The following is a 17,295-nucleotide window of genomic DNA, read 5'->3' on the forward strand; positions in this document are numbered from 1 at the left end:
GTGGCTATGATGTGGCCAGACTTTTCACAGTTGCTTCTGCTAGTGAAATGGAGTACCTTGGCAGTTTTCTCCCCTAATAGAGCCATTCATCCATCCATTATCTGTAACCACTTATCCTGTGCAGGGTCACGGGCAAGCTGAAGCCTATCCCAGCTGACTATGGGCGAGAGGCAGGGTACACCCTGGACAAGTCACCAAATCATCGCAGGGCTGACACATAGAGACAAATAATAATTCACACTCACACCTACGGTCAAATTAGAGCCACCAGTTAACTTAACTTGCATGTCTTTGGACTGTGGGGGAAACTGGAGCATCTGGAGGAAACCCACACAGACACAGGGAGAACATACAAATTCCACACAGAAAGACCCCTGTCGGCCACTGGGCTTGAACCCAGAACCTTCTTGGTATAAGGTGACAGTGCTAACACTACACCACTATGCCGCCCCCCAATAGATCTCATTCTCATCTCATTATCTCTAGCCGCTTTATCCTTCTACAGGGTCGCAGGCAAGCTGGAGCCTATCCCAGCTGACTACGGGCGAAAGGCGGGGTACACCCTGGACAAGTCGCCAGGTCATCACAGGGCCAACACATATACACAGACAACCATTCACACTCACATTCACACCTACGGTCAATTTAGAGTCACCAGTTAACCTAACCTGCATGTCTTTGGACTGTGGGGGAAACCGGAGCACCCAGAGGAAACCCACGCGGACACGGGGAGAACATGCAAACTCCACACAGAAAGGCCCTCGCCGGCCCCGGGGCTCGAACCCAGGACCTTCTTGCTGTGAGGCGACAGCGCTAACCACTACACCACCATGCCGCCCCCCAATAGATCTATTATACTAAATGGAAAGAAATCACCATCAGCCAGATTACCTTCGCTTCTGAGTTTGGCCCCACAGAGTGAAGAATAGGTTGAGGCCTGCAGCTCAGCAGTTCAACTGAACACAACTGAACACAAGAGACCCTAGTGCATGGACCATGTATGCTCTCAAATGGAAATTGGTACACAAATCCTGTGCACTGTCCAGTTCCTAGAGTACTATGATTTTTACAGCAACCTCTAGGCAGAGGAATGTCCACATTTATGTTGAAGTTGTATATTGCAGCTATTGCTGAGAATCTCCACACATGGCCAAGAGCCCAGTGTGGGCTCTTACCCTTGTTCTAGAGTCCCTTAAAACCTCTCTTCATGAGGCCAGGCAGGATCCCAAACTGAAATGAGCCTCTCCAAAGACTGCCTTTTACAAGTGATACATACTCTGAGGTCCTCTGCCGAATCAGAGACTGGCCTACTTCGTGGTGGATGTCATTACCTTGGCCTCAGATAGACCAGATGCCTGGCCTCTACTATGACATGCCACTCTATGAGGAATGTGTCCTCCATATGGGCATTACTTGAAGTGTGCCACTCCAGGAATTTTGTGCTGCTACCACCTGGGCATCTCTGTGCACCTTTTACAGATTCTACAAGGCTAACATTGTCTCTCCCCATGGTGTGAGTACAGAAATCATCTCTGAAAACCTTTGTAGTACAGTCCTAAAGTGCGCCTGTTCATCTTAACCACTAGGGTTCACTGACATTCAGAAACGGCACCAATCTGGCAGGAACGAAATGAGAAGCTGGCAGGAAACAGTGGCCATTTCACAAATGTCTGTGAAGGTTCTCAGTCATCCAGGTCATCATAAACCGTAGGTGCTAAAGAAGGCAACTGGACTTGTTTGAAATTCTTGAAGACGTTTCACCTCTCATCCAAAAGGCTTCTTCAGTTCTGTCTGACTAGTGGGAAGTTCCAGGTATTTATCCTCTAGTGAACCAAAAGCAAACCTAGGGGGGCCGTTGAGGTCACATGGGTCATTGACATTCTCAGTCATCCTGTAGGTTCGGTGGGGTTTACATTAGACCGTATCAGCGGATCATCAGATTAACGTTTTTAAAACGATTAGTGTGCACACAGCAACACCAATACACGATTCGCATGCACACAGCAACACCAATACATGGATACGCTCGGCTCCGCAGGCATCCTGCGCTCCAAATCACTCCGCCCTGAACAGCGGGTGCCCTCTGGAGGGTGCGCACTCCGGCCCTGCACAGCTCACAGAGCGCACGAGTGAAGTGCACGAGCCACGATTCGGGACTGAGCCGCTGTGTGTGTGATCCCAGTGCATATCACTTACCACTTGCAAGTGGAAGGATGGCAAGCCTAAAGACAATCATAACTACACAATGGGCAGTATTTGCATCAGTATTTGCAGTATTTTCATACTTTTATACTCTTTAATGAAAGGTGATACAAGGCGGAAGTCCGCGCCGTTTTTCAGCAGTCGCATCACATGACCAACGCCAGCGAATCAAGAAGGTGGATGTCACAGTGACGTTGTCCAATGACGACGCCAGCTAGAGCTCAGCACAGCGTATCCGCGTATTCTCAATGTTTACACAGCACCGGATCAGACACGATCTGGATTGAATCCGTGGACCCTGGTGGATTCCCGTTTCCCAGCGTTTTAATGTAAATGGACAGTGCATCCGCGAAGAAAACGAGACAGATACGGTCTAATGTAAACTTGGCCTTAGGGTCACTGGCCGGGTGTGAATGGTGTTAGCAGCCTAGAGGGTCGTTAGGGTGATCTGTGGGTCATTGGCTCTCTCTGCCATCATGTGAGTCATTGAAGTCAGCTGAGTCTTGATGTGGATGTATATAACGACTCCCCTAGGTTTGCTTTTGGTCCACTAGAGTATAAATACCTGGAAATCTCCACTAGTCAGACAGAACTGAAGAAGCCTTTTGGATGAGAGGTGAAACGTCTTCAAGAATTTCAAGCAAGTCTAGTTGTTTTTTTTAGCATCTATGGTCCATTTAACAAAGGTACTGTATTTATTCAAAATAGTAAGTCATGTGGTCACTTTGTGGCTTTCTTGATCATGTGTGGGTGCACTCAGACAGAAGAGGGTGTCCAGGTGATTCTCACCATCCTCAGTGCTTATTTACTATACAGAGAAAACATTTTTGACTGACCTCATTTGTTAAAATACTCAGTACTTTCATGGAAAGATCTTTTCTGCTTTTAATCCTTTCCATTCCCTCTCTACCTTTCCTTTTCTTATGAATTTCATTCAAAAGCTACCTAACTTTACTATATGCACATCACTTCTTGCTGAATACATTAATAATGTTACTCATTTTGTGTGCTAGAGAGAAATACGTCATGGTAATCACATGATTGGAAGTTGGAGTATAGTGGAGGGCAGAAGGAGGATTGTTGCATTTGAGTGGTTGTGGCTGCACTATGCTTTTGTTTACTCTGTCTTGCATTGTACACTGTAGCACTGTAGGTCAACTGGCAGGCTAGGCCACAGGGAAATCTCCTGACGCTCCTGAATGCCAGATCATGAGTAAATGTGTATTTCAAGTAAATTATAAACTCACACCACTCATCATAACCATTTTTCTATATATTTATTTATTGCTCAAAGATATTACAGATACATTAAAAAACATTGTTAACATTGTAATTCTTATGTATAAATAGCATTATCTTTGTGATATATTTAATCTATATACAACATAGATAAGATCACTATTTGCAGACACTCCACATTTTACATACTTTACACAGTTTTACACATACTCTAAAGTTATAGTACACTGAAGGATTTTGGTGTACAGACAATATGGTATTTTAAATCTCAGGTTACAAAATAATTTTTTTCTAGGTAATATTTCACCAGCGTTATGAAACTTATTTTTAATGACTCAGTTTGGTCATTGAAACTGATAGGTAGTGAAGCTACTATGATGTTCGAATATATCGTCACATAAAATATGCTGTATGTACATTTATGTCTATCCTAATCGGTTAAAATGTAAGCTAAATATTAATTATTTGAGGTATATCGTAGGTACTCAGATCAATACATTCTGATGTTTAGCAGCGGAGTAGCAGCAAAATCAAGCCTTATGAGTTCTTCTGAGAAAAGGCTATGGAGTTTACTGTTTTCACTTGATATTGAAGCAGTCTGCAAAAAGTAAAACATGTAGAATGTCAAATATATGAGAAATTTGACCTGATTTTATATTTCCATAATGTATGATATGAATATAGTTAAGTTTTTGTAGGAGTTTAATGCTGTTCATTCTGTTCTAATTATATTGTAATTATATTCTGTTATAATTCTTACCTTATCGACGGATGAAAGCCACAGGAAGTTCTCGATTAGGCACCAGTGTTCCAGTATGTACTGCTTCCACTGGCTCATAATCTGTTGGTGCAATCTCATAATCACGAATTAACTGTGGGGGGGAAAAAAGCATAAGAACACCAAATCATAAATGTTAGCACAATAAAATTTGATTTGCTGTTTACTCTGGTCAACTCAACAGTGTAATCTTACCCAGCACAGAGCAAGCTGTATCTGTAGCTCAGCCAGGCGCCGTCCAATGCACATCCTCTTGCCAATGCCAAATGGTACGTAGGCAAATGGGTTGATAGAGGTTTTGTTCTTGAGCCACCGTTCTGGTATAAACTGCTTCCCATTGTCAAAGTACTCCTCATTAGACCCCAGTGCCTGACTGTTAATCATCAAAACAGTCTACAATTGGAAGAAAAACTTTAATTTGACAAATTTCCCAAACACTTTCATCTAAATATTTATAAATATATACACCAATCAGCCATAGTATTATGACCACGGACAGGTGAAGTGAATAACATTGATTATCTCATTACAGTGGCACCTGTCAAGGGGTGGGATGTATTAGGCAACAAGAGAACAGTCAGTTCTTGCAGTTGATGTGTTGGAAGCAGGAAAAATGGGCAAAGGCAAGGATCTGAGTGACTTTGACAAGGGCCAAATTGTGATGGCGAGATGACTGGGTCTGAGCATCTCCAAAATGGCACATCCTGTGGGGTGTTCCCGGTATACAGTGGTCAGTACTGACCAAAAGTGGTCCAAGGAAGGATAACCAGTGAACCGGTAACAGGGTCATGGGTGTCAAAGGCTCACTGATTTACATGGGGCACAAAGGCTAGCCCATATCGTTCAGTCCCACAGAACAGCTACTGTAGCACAAACTGCTGAAAAAGTTAATGTTGACACCTTTCTGTTTTAGCCAGCATGTTTGGTTGGTACCAGTGGCGGCTGGTAGTCTTTCAAACAGGGGAGGCTGGTCGGTTACGATATTTCCAGATTTTAAAAGAAAAAACATAAATTTTACCCATACTCTTGCCTCTGATCTGGCTGATTGTTGGCAGCGTCACAAACTGTGAAATAACAGGTTCTTTTGGCCCATTAGCCTACTGTCCAATATACATGATGGTGGTGTTGGGGGGGTATATTTTAACATTTTATATTTTAAAATTGTGGCATGTTGTTTAAAAATTGATCATTATTGAAAGCAGCTCTTTGTCAGGAACCTCAGCAGTAGAGCTGGGTGCCACACATTTCATTCAATGACACTTTCCCTATATTTTACTTATTTTGACTGAGAAATGTTTTATTGACAATTTTGATAACCTTTCACTTTTAATCCAGGTCTGTAGTGTGAAATGTTCTCGGCTGTGTTTTTGTTTAAAAATGTTTTCCAAATTGTAGCTGTGTTTAATTCATATCCAGAGAAATATATATTCCAATATAATATACTCAGCATAAACATTTTAAATAGATTCTATATTTTTGGTCCATCCATGACATATTACTAAAGTAGCCTATTTACTGTTGTTGATGTGGGTCACTTGCTGTTAGCCAATTCACTTTCTTGTACCAGGAGAGCTGAAAGGAATGAGTATTATTCCCTACCTTTTTCACCAAGTCAATTTGAGGCGTTGGTCTACCCTGGTCTTTAATTTTAATTTTTTCCTCGAAAGGAAGACTGGCAAATGGCTTCGCCAAAATTAAATCAGCAATGCTTGGCATCCGTGCGCAGCTTTCTTGCTAGCTGACTAGCCCCCTCAAGTTCAAGTTCAGTCACTCAAATAAACGAAATTTCTGGAACTAAGATAGCAAACTTGACAACACTATATTTACACTTTATTTACAATGAAAATATATACAAACTAAAAAAGCTGGTAGAAACCGTATGTAATGAATGAAATCGAAATGTAAACTGATCTCTTACAATACACCACAGCACTTGCGAATCTGCATGGGACTGAACTGAAATTCACCGCTGCCTGTCTATATTTGAAACGAGCTGTCAATCAAAGAAAATATCCGGCCGCTTTCACCAATCACCAGTCTCCTCGCGGAAAGCTTTGCCATGTCCCTCCCATGTGAGGCTGGGAGTCCGTGGGCGGGCGTTTTCGCAGTATTTGTCCAATAACCGTCTTGCATTTTGAGATTGAAAAGCACAGAGCTCCCAAATGCCATTGAAGTGCACTGAGGCTGGGAGTCCGTGAGACTCCGTGGGCGGGCGTTTTCGCAGTATTTGTCCAATAATCGTCTTGCATTTTGAGATTGAAAAGCGCAGATCTCCCAAATGCCATTGAAGTCCACTGAGGCTGGGCTGCATCGCGCTGTCACGAGGGGGAAAAACTCATGCACACATTAGGCGAACTGGGGAAAGTTATAACGGAATGATTTCGCACTGTAGTTGGGTTGAGCACATATATTTCTATGATTCTGGATCTGAAATAGCAATGTTATAAGGTCGGCTATAACATAAGCCTAGCGCAATTCATCCTACACGATGTTCGTCATTTTTAGAGGAGGCTGAGCCTCCCTCGTTGTCTTAGAGCAGACCTGGGCATTTTACGGCCCGCGGGCCGCATCCGGCCCTTTGGTTCATTCTGACCGGCCCGCGTAAAGTTAATTAGAAATTACAAAATAAACGTATTTTCTAATTTTACCTCATGCATGGACTGAATGTGCATTGCTTTTATTTTGAAGTTGTGTTCAACAAAAACGCAATGCGCGTGACATGAACATGACATGAAATCCCACGAAACCTAATCCCGCGATAACTACTTCCGTAATTTGTCCAGACCAACCACAAACTTGTACGTCATCCTTCAAACGGTCCAGCCAATCACGTAGTGTGACGTCACCAGCAGGCGCCGGAGCCCGAGCCGATCTGTAGATCTGATACCTACACCGAATGGACTGATGATCATCTGTCAGCTGTGCTTCGCATCTCCACCTCAGACATTCAACCTGACTCTGATGCACTCGTTAAAGACCAACAGAGACTAGATTTCTCTCACTGAACAAATAAAAAACTGAAAAACACCAAATGAGGTGATTAGACTACAAATGTGGGCATCATTATTATAATATGATGTATCTTGCTTGATATTTGGAGTAGAAAGACAATATTGTGATGTCTTTATTGTGTTTTGGGGTGAATGTGACTGAAAAAAAATGGTACAAACGTTCACATTTTGTTAACCATTATTTTGGGAAATTTGATTGAATAAATGACATTTTTTGTAAGGCAACCTCATTTTTTCCATACTTTTACCAGTCTTAGCAGCTTGTAAAAACAATGTTATTTATTGCTTTATATAAAGAAATACAATTAATATTGTGCAGAATTTAGTTCAGCCTTTTGGTCCGGCCCTCCACAAAATTTTCTGTTTCTCATGTGGCCCCATGGAAAAAATAATTGCCCAGCCCTGTCTTAGAGCAATCGCCCATGGTTGGTACTAACCACTGCATACCAGTAACACCCCAAAAGATGTGCCATTTTGGAGATGCTCAGACCCAGTCATCTAGCCATCACAATTTGGCCCTTGTCCAAGTCGCTGAGATCCTTACAGTTGCCCATTTTTCCTTCTTCCAACACATCAACTTCAAGAACCAACTGTTCTCTTGCTGCCTAATATATCCCACCCCTTGACAGGTGCCAGTGTAATGTGCCACCTGTCACATGTTCAGTGTATCAGTGCAATTCACTTTACCTGTCAGTGTATGACATATATATATATATATATATATATATATATATATATATATATATATATATATATATATATACACACACACACACACACACACACACACATATATATATATGTATATGTATGTGTATATGTATGTACTGTATGTGTGTGTGTGTGTGTGTGTGTGTGTGTGTAAGTGAACACAGCCCAAGGTACTATAAAGTTAAATTAGAAGTATTTGTAATGATGGAAAACAGTCTGTAGGTAGCAGTACTGAAATAAAATCAGCAATAAGGCTCTTACCCCTTTAGGCAAACTGTACTCCCCAAGCACAGTGTCTTTGTCCAAAGTTCGGCTTGTAAAAGGGATGGAGGGCGAAAGTCTGTTTATATGAAAAAAAAAAAATCAAAACCACAGCGTGCGCGCGCACACACACACACACACACGCGCACAAAATGAAACTGGGACATAAGCTGACATGTATGAACCATATTATGGAAAGGTATGCATTAAGTGAATGTACTATAAGTCAAGGCATGATAATGTTACAAAACACCATCAACATTTCTAGAACTATGTGGAAGTATGAGCCTTGCTTTATGTTTAAGAACATTGCTTTCTGTCTCATGACTTGACTGTCAAAGCATTATGTTAGGGTGAATAGGTGTTTTTTGTTTGTTTGTTTGTTTGTTTGTTTTTTACTCTCAGGACCAAATCTGAGATCAAGAGATTTTTTTTTTCTTGGTTTTTGACCATGTCAGTTTAGATGCACAAATCAAACTGGACTCTAGTTTAATATTTTTAGCTAAACATACCTACCAGCCATGCAAAAATGGTATAATTTGTTGTATTTAGAAATTGTCAATGTATGTTGTAGAGCCGATCTAGGCTATTTAAAAACACATCATACTAGGACATAAGATTGGATTGGAATTATTTTTTAACCATACAGTTTATACAGCTATATACTGTATAGCAAGGTTGCTTGACAAAAGCCATTTGTTCAATTTTGCCAAGCTGAAATGAGCCTGTTTAGTTCCTACCACTATTACTGAGGGTTTTTTTTTTTTTTTGTTAACCTTATATAGATAAACTCCACTGCAAACTAACCCAGCTCAATTCCACAATGGCTATAATTCTGTGGACTGATTCAGATAAAGCGCCTTGTTCTTTATGCAAGTCTTAGCATCTTGTCATTATGATGAGCGTGATGAAGAACATGTCCTACCTCATGGACTCCTTCAGACATGCTTTGAGATATGGCATGTTCTTAATATGCTCAGCACATGGACCCTGTCCAGAAGGCACCACTTCACTGATCTCCTTCAGCAGCTTGTCCTGAGCATGGGGATTCCGTGAGAGGTTGAAAATAGCCCATAACGCACTGTTGGCAGTCTGCATAGGGAACGGAAGATAGTTTGATTTGTCATTATAAATTGTGTGTTTGATGTAATTTCTGAAACAAATTGCATAAACTGCTTAAATTATATACAGTCATTGGACTGAAGTTAAGTGAAGAGGGTCTTCAAAACAAGCATGCTTTTCAAGATTTTAGGATTATAACGCTTACAAGGTTTATCTGATTATTTGGCAAATTAAAATGTTATAAATATTATTTACAAACCAGGAAATATGGGTGAAAAAAATTCCTCACAAGAATATTGCTTACATATAAGTCGAAAACTGTATCAGTTCTGATGTTATTGATGGTCAACCCTTTATGGCGTTATCATAAAATCAACAAATTTCAGAGAGAACCATATCATTCTAAGTGATTCCTGTTTTTAAATGTTTTCATACTCACTGTTTCCACACCTCCAATCTGGAGCTCAGTTATTGCTGCATACAGTTCCTTCTTGGTGAGGGGGCAGTTATGGTAGATATCACTAAGGAAACCATCAGTTTCTCCACTTGAGTGTCTCTTCAACTTCTTGTCAATGTAGATTTTTGCTGAAGAAAAAAAAATAAAAGAAAATCATTTTATGTGTCTAATCAACTGGATCTATTGTTGAATCAATTTTATCATGCAGTACAACAATAATGATTGGTGAAATAATTTCCTGTTTGAACTTGATCTGATGCGTGATTTAATGCTGTTCTTAGTTTGTGGTTGGTGAATGCATATCAGCCTAGCAGCAGTACTACACTTCAAAAAATGAAATCTTGTTAAGAGAAAATATCTTTAATATGGGTGAATTTATCTAATATTTGTTATTGGAAGATTATTAAAACTCAAATATAAGATTATTTAGCTTACTTTTAGACACTTTTACTCATTTCAAGCTTTAAATTTTCTTATTCTATTGGCATTGCATCATCACTGGAAGATTTCCATCAAAGACATGGAAGTGCCTGGAACAACTTCTGGAAACTGACTACCATTTGGAGGTCCAACAAAATTTCATTACAACTCAAGCTTCAACTGTTTGATTTTCTGATACTTTCCATCCTCTTTTATGGGGCAGAATCATGGACACTCAGTCAGACCAAGAAGGATCAACTGAACTCATTTGCCACCAGCTGTTACCGTATAATGTTAAACATCAAGCGAACTGATAGAATCACCAATGAATATGTCCCAGCTACCACCAAAAGGAGAAACCTTGCAGAAATACTTATCGGAAGACAGTTACACACCCTTGGACACTGGTTTAGAAGACCAACTGACTTAACCATACTTCACTATGCTTTATACACAACAGCGCAAGGCCCCAATAGGAGAGGAAGACCTCGACTAACCTACATCAAAAACGTGTAAGACATCACTGGTCTCAGCATAAAATACGTAAATGTATTATCATGTGATGGACAGAGATGACTGGAGAAGCAGTGTAGTTGGGAGATTTGACCTACAAGCTCCCGACTAGGAAGGAAGAAAGGAAGGAAGGATTGGCAGATAATTTTGCTAATTTTAAGCATTTAATTATAGAAAGAAGCGAAATTATCTGCCAATAGAATAAGAAAATGTAAAACTTGAAATGAGAAAGTGCCTAAAAGTAAGCTAAATAATCTCATATTTGAGTTCTAATAATCTTCCAATAAGAAATATTAAATAAAGTCACCTATATTAAAGATATTTTCTCTTAACAAGATATCTTTTTTTTTCTCATTTTTTCAGTGTATGGGCATACAAGTGGTTATTAGCATTTGTCCACCCTCTCCCTGGCCTGCCTCCATGTTCCCTCTACTAAAAGTATTTGGCTGCATTCCCTCTGCACGTAGGTCATGCAGTTTACTACAACTCACTCTGTCGCCTCCCACTCACAAGCTCTGGAACTAGAGCAATGTGTGAACATTGGTCAACAGTGGTCACGAACAAAGAAAGGCAGGATCAACAGGGAAAGCATTAAGTTTATATCTCATCATCTGGCAGGAACTGGAATGATGCATTTGTACCTGTATTAAAAATACAGTCCCAAGCAGCTGTGTGGTCTTGCCATGTCTTTGTGTTCAGGCTCTTGTGGAGACTAACTGGAGTCACCATCATTTTCCCAAACATATTCATCATCTGTCAGTCACAAAATGTGGCACAGTTTAAACATTTGCACAAGTGAAAAGGAAATAGATAAACATTTTATGACAAGACTAAGACTTCTCGCATAGATTGAGTATAATCCCTTATTTTATTTATTTATTTATTCTTTATATATATATATATATATATATATATATATATATATATATATATATATATATATATATTATATATACAGTCACCCATTAACACACTGACACTGAGCATGACTCAAATTTTGGATATAAAGTACCCATACACATCTTAATATTTGGATGTTTAGACTGAATGACTACTTTGCACTGGTCTCATGAAAAACCAACAACTAAGAAAGTAATATGTGTTTCACACAGAGAAGATGATCTCCAGTAAATTTTGCCTGACTCATTCTACAGATCCCGTAAACACAAAATGTGATGTAACACCCATTTTGGTAACATAACCTCAGTGAACTGAGTAAAGGACCGGCAAACTACACATTGGACAAACAGAGGCTGACAAAAGGTTATCCTAGTGTTTGAGTTGCTGAAATGTACAGATAAAGTACATTGTGTTTATGAGATAACCAGCATACCGTTTTTATCGCTGTGATAAAGTCAGTTGCCTCCTCATTGGCGTTTTCTTGCAAAATCTCAAATCGTTTGTCATAGAGCACATAACAAATAGCTATAACAGGGAAAGGGTTAATATGTCATTAATAATGTGATTATTTATACATATAATTGATCATTTTAAAAAATTATTATTAATAAAATAAACATGCATACAATGGATGATGAGCTGTAACTATGTTGAGAAAGTATATATTGCTAAATATGAAATACTAAAAACTCACTTTCAAAGGACCACTTATTCAGTTCAAAATACAAGTCATTGATCTTCCCGTTCACATTAATCTCTCCAATCCTATTAAGGAAATCAGCTAAAACCTTTAAAGAAGGAAAACGAACAGTGAAAAGTTTGACATTTAAAATATTGAGCCAAATATGTTTTATGTTTGGCATAATCCACCAACCTCATTAATTTTCCCATCAAGTTTCACAACTTCGGTGGGTTTCATGAATTTGTGCTGAAATGTGCTTCTTACTCTCTGCCAGTCCTTTCCTTCTCTGAAAATGGAGGCAGACATGAAAAAAAACACATCAATTTAAATATTAATTCAATAATCTGTTGGGGGTAAAGAAAGACTTAGGATACTGGGAATTATTTACAAGATGAGAAGTCCGTAAGCCTCGTCCCGCAGATCTCTGTATGCCTTCCAGGGCTTGATTTCCAGTCTCTGGGGATAGTTACCCTCCTTCCTGTACAGAGCTTCCAGCAAGCAAGGTGCTCCAATGTTCACTGATTCAAAGGAGCCCATTTTCATACGGAAAATTTTGCCAAATTTCTTATGGTAATCCATCTAAAGTGATAAAAACAACAACAACAACAACAACAACATTAAGAACAATTATTATCAGACATTTATTAAAAAGAATGTGAAAATGTATAATAATTAAAATTAAATAATAATAATAATAATAATAATAGGTACCACTGTCTGGTGTTGTTTTTGTAAGCCTCCTCTACGTAGGATGTCAATGAGGTTCCCCAGGAGGGGCCAGTTAGTTGGGCCTGGGATGGACTGGAAAGTGTGTCCACCAGTACAAGGCGCAGCATCTTTGGAATCCAGTGCACATACCGAGGACGTTGGCTTGCAGTGTTGCAGCCCGACTGTCGTCTTCTTCTTCAGCACTTCAAGGATCTGCGCTGGGGCTTTTTGAATCTGCGCTCTCATTGTAGCCTGTATCTCTGATGCTGTCTCACTTTCGGGTGTAAAGTTGTTCTTTAGCTGCTTTTGTCTTAAATGTATGACTCATGTTACAATATATATACTAGTAGTGTTTGTCACTGTTAGACATGGGGACCAATCAGAATCAGGGATTGGAAGAAAAAAGAAAAAAAAAGAGAGAGAGAGAGAGAGCCCACTATTCGCTCAGGATTCAGGCACCGCATGACCCCATGTATAGACCGAGGAAGTGCCCTTGCCCTCTGTTTTATAAATAAACACACAGAAGGTGACGCGGTTCGCTTGATGCGCTCTGGCTCCCGTGATTAGCGCAACCTTATCTACTCACTGTGTAAATACACGACCACGCTTCTTCTGTTTGGGCAAATATTTGTCATAGTCTACTCTCTGTGCGCCTGGTAAGCACCTGTCGATGTATGTGTGGTGTATTTGTACACTTAAATTTGTATCCCACCCTAATTACCACGTCCCAAATGAGAAAAAAAAATGCATTTCTTGCTCTGAAAAATATAAAAGCCTGCATCATGTGACCCACCCCAAGGTGCAAATAATGGGAGATTGGGGATTCTAATCCTCTTAATTAAGACCTTGACCTATACAAATAAAACTGGGCACGTGGTAGAGTGCATACCTCCACCAAGCAACATATTATCAACATCAAAATCAAATCACTTGAATTTACGATAATACTAAAGCTATACACCAAATTTCATCCAAATCTGTTCACTACTTTCTGAGTTATGTTGGGAACAGACCAAAAATAAAATAAAATAAAATCCTGGATCTGCATACATATCTGGATTTGTATCAAAATCTAGTCAATTGTTCTTTGGCCCACCTTTCCTCAAAATTTCATCAAAATCCATTCATTACTTTTTGAGTTACATTGGGGAAACAAACAAACAAACAAACAGATGGAGGCACAAATATAACCTCCTCCAACAAAGTTGGTGGAGGTAATAAGAATAAAAATTCTTGCTTTGTGTGAATTCAGATATATCCATCCATCCATTATCTATCATGGTCACAGGGGAAGCTGGAGCCAATCCCAGCTAACTTCAGGCAAAAAACAGCATACACCCTGGACAGGTCACCAGTCTATAGAGATCTTGCAGTCACGTGACCGGAAAGTACACAACCGCCATCGTGTCGGTCAAAAACACCGCTGAATACTGCTGCACTCGTGTACAGAATGGATTAATTTCAACCGACGGACTACACGGCTCATTTTTCTAATGAACAGATAACTAGATATATGTCTAAAATAAACGATCTACAGATTAGTGACCCTTATGGCTTTCCGGACGGAGTTTTCACGACCGGATTTTGAACTGCCAGCGGAATACCCGGACGTGTATGATTACCTCATCAACTTTCCCTCGCTGTTCAGTGGTGAAGCACTGCGTGCTTATAAATCTCTGGACAGTTATCTTTACAGAAATTCATGATTTGTCAGCGACTCAGATGTGGCATCTTGTAAACAAGAAAATGATCCTCACTGGATGGGTAAGTCACTTAAGTATTGAGTATAGCACTGACCAGCCGATTATAGAATAGAATAAGGTAATTCCAAATCGTCCGTCTTGTTTACCATGGATCTGGCGTTGGAGAGGTAGAGGCTTGGCAGTGGAGATTTGAGTGGCTGTTTTCTGAGCTTAGTCAACAGGCCGGCTCTGCCTGTAGCCTCGCTTTTGCTTCGGCTCCCGGCGCCGCCTCCTTCGCTTTGCTTCCGATAACAATCCACGGAGACCCCGCTGGTCTCACAATCTGGTCTCGTCCGGAATGTTGTTTTTTTCTCGTCCGGAATGTTGTGCATGCGATGGAAATCGCTACAAACCGTCATTTTCTGCTGGAAACCAATGTCCAGTAAGTCCATACAGTTGTAGTGGATATTGAAGTCCGGTACAGACGAACAACATGCAAAAATACACACAAAAAACATAAAAACCGTGCACAGGTAGGGAGAGCTTGTAGCCGCAGCCGTTGTAGTAGAATTGTATATAGTAGGGTTTTCCAGAAGAAAAGGTAGAAGTAAAAACAGAAGTAGAACCAGAAGTAGAAGGCGGAATATGGCGTTTGACCGACACGATGGCGTCTGTCACAATCTGGATCGGCTGTGACGTCACATGCAAGATCTCTATTACAGGGCTAACAGACAAACAACCATTCACACTCACATTCACACCTATTGGCAATTTGGAGTAGCAAGTTGACCTCATCTGCATGTCTTTAGACTGTAGGAGGAAGCTGGAGACCTGGAGAAAACCCATGCAGGCACAAGAAGAACATGCAAACTCCACATAGAAAGGCTCCAGTTAGTTGGCTGTGAGGTTTGAGCCCAGAACCTTCTTACTGTGATGCGACAATGATAACCACTACGCCACCATGACACCCACATTGGAACACAAATTGCTTTCTTGCCATTAGCAAAACAAAATCTCATGGTGGTGCAGTGGTTAGCGCTGTCACCTCATAGCAAGAAGGTTCTGGGTTCAAACCTTGCAGCTAACGGGGGCCTGTCTGTGTGGAGTTTGCAAGTTCTCCCCATGTCTCCATGGGTTTCCTCCCACAGTTCAAAGACATGCCGATTAGGCAAAATACCCAGCCACTGGGGTTGCACAAGTCAGAGTATACTTAGTGCCTGTCCCACGCCCAGACAGATTGGGGAGGGTTGTGTCAGGAAGGGCATCTGGTGTAAAACCTATGCCAAATCAAATATGTGGCTCATGAGGTGGTGACCCCAAATGGAAGAAGAAGGACTAAATGAAATCTCACAACAATATGATGCAGTTCTGCAATCCTCAAGATATTAACTATAAAGGATACATGTGAATGAAAAATATCTGATCATTTTGTCAAAAAAAAAAAAAGACTGAGGACCCTTTTTAATTACATTTTTGGTAATTTGGTACACATATATTCATTAGTTTATGTCTTGTTTCTTTCTCCATAACATTTAAAACATGATTTTTTGTAGCATACATATTCATGACACTAATAAATCTAATTTCAATAAAAATATTAAAAAAAAAACTCCACCAAATTCATCATCAATATACTCTAAGATTGTATGAAGAAAGTATACTATGTACATTAAGTATAAAGAACTATCCATCCATCCATTATCTGTAGCCACTTATCCTGTGCAGGGTCACAGGCAAGCTGGAGCCTATCCCAGCTGACTATGGGCGAGAGGTGGGGTACACCCTGGACAAGTCGCCAGATTATCGCAGGGCTGTCACAGAGACAAACAACCATTCACACTCACATTCGCACCTACGGTCAATTTAGAGCCACCAATAAGCCTAACCTGCATGTCTTTGGACTGTGGGGGAAACCGGAGCACCCACACAGATACAGGGAAAACATGCAAACTCCACACAGAAAGGCCCCCGTCGGCCACTGGGCTCAAACCCAGAACCTTCTTGCTGTGAGGCAACAGTGCTAACCACTACATCACCATACCACCACATATTAAGAACTAATTTTCATTAATTAAATTATTACAAGACTAATTTCAGGGTTTAGAAAATATTTAGTATTTTCCAAATTTATTGCCATCTTTTAAGACATTCAATAAACAGCTTAAGTAAATATCACAGTAGAATAAAACCATGTAACATTGCAGTAACAGCATATTCAACTTCCATACCCGTCAGGCCTGTGGCACTTTTGTGCACCAAATGGCATCAGGTCTGGAGGTCCAAAGAGACAACACAATGGGGGCACGACATCATTTGTCTTACCTTACTGTGCAAGGCGCTTCATTAGGAGAGGAGCTCTGGTGCGGGCCTCACAACCCATCTCCATTTCTGTGCATCTTAATGAAGCAGTCAACATCGCTAGTGATGGACAGCCGCCGCTGACAGCACATTACAGGATTTAAAAGAAAACATAATCACTCTAAAATTATATTAATTCAATACAGGAAGTAAAATTCTCTGCATTCTAAATTTTAGGACTAAATAATGTTGTATTTCCCAGTCTACCTTATTCTGAAGTTGCTCCATAAAATCACCATTTACTGGACATAAATCCATCAGTGCATCATTTAGTCATTTATTTCATGCATCCATTATGTCCCTCCACTTTT

The 17,295-nt window shown here is 40.2% G+C and overlaps 1 protein-coding gene across 1 annotated transcript; it reads right to left on the reverse strand.

Annotated features, from left to right (window-relative positions):
* Positions 1 to 4,202: 4,202 nt before the first annotated feature.
* Positions 4,203 to 13,190, reverse strand: LOC132884410 (1,25-dihydroxyvitamin D(3) 24-hydroxylase, mitochondrial). The gene is made up of 11 exons (XM_060918254.1): positions 12,948 to 13,190; positions 12,625 to 12,815; positions 12,429 to 12,522; positions 12,249 to 12,342; positions 11,988 to 12,079; positions 11,296 to 11,407; positions 9,704 to 9,849; positions 9,128 to 9,294; positions 8,203 to 8,281; positions 4,415 to 4,612; positions 4,203 to 4,313 (listed from the first exon to the last, which is right to left on the reverse strand). Exons 1-11 carry the CDS (start codon positions 13,188 to 13,190, stop codon positions 4,203 to 4,205), a joined length of 1,527 nt encoding a protein of 508 aa, XP_060774237.1.
* Between the last annotated feature and the right edge of the window lie 4,105 nt (positions 13,191 to 17,295).

This window comes from Neoarius graeffei, chromosome 4, assembly GCF_027579695.1.
Source record: "Neoarius graeffei isolate fNeoGra1 chromosome 4, fNeoGra1.pri, whole genome shotgun sequence".
NCBI lineage: Eukaryota > Metazoa > Chordata > Actinopteri > Siluriformes > Ariidae > Neoarius > Neoarius graeffei.

What these genes read in the sequence shown, in the direction of transcription:
- LOC132884410 (XM_060918254.1), bottom strand. Translation starts at nt 13,190, where the DNA reads ATGAGAGCGCAGATTCAAAAAGCCCCAGCGCAGATCCTTGAAGTGCTG. An exon ending in GGACTGTATTTTTAATACAG is followed by an intron (nt 9,850 to 11,295) that starts GTACAAATGCAT and finishes TTTTTTCTTCAG; the next exon opens with CAAAAATCTACATTGACAAG. An exon ending in AGTACAGTTTGCCTAAAGGG is followed by an intron (nt 4,613 to 8,202) that starts GTAAGAGCCTTA and finishes TTCCAATTGTAG; the next exon opens with ACTGTTTTGATGATTAACAG.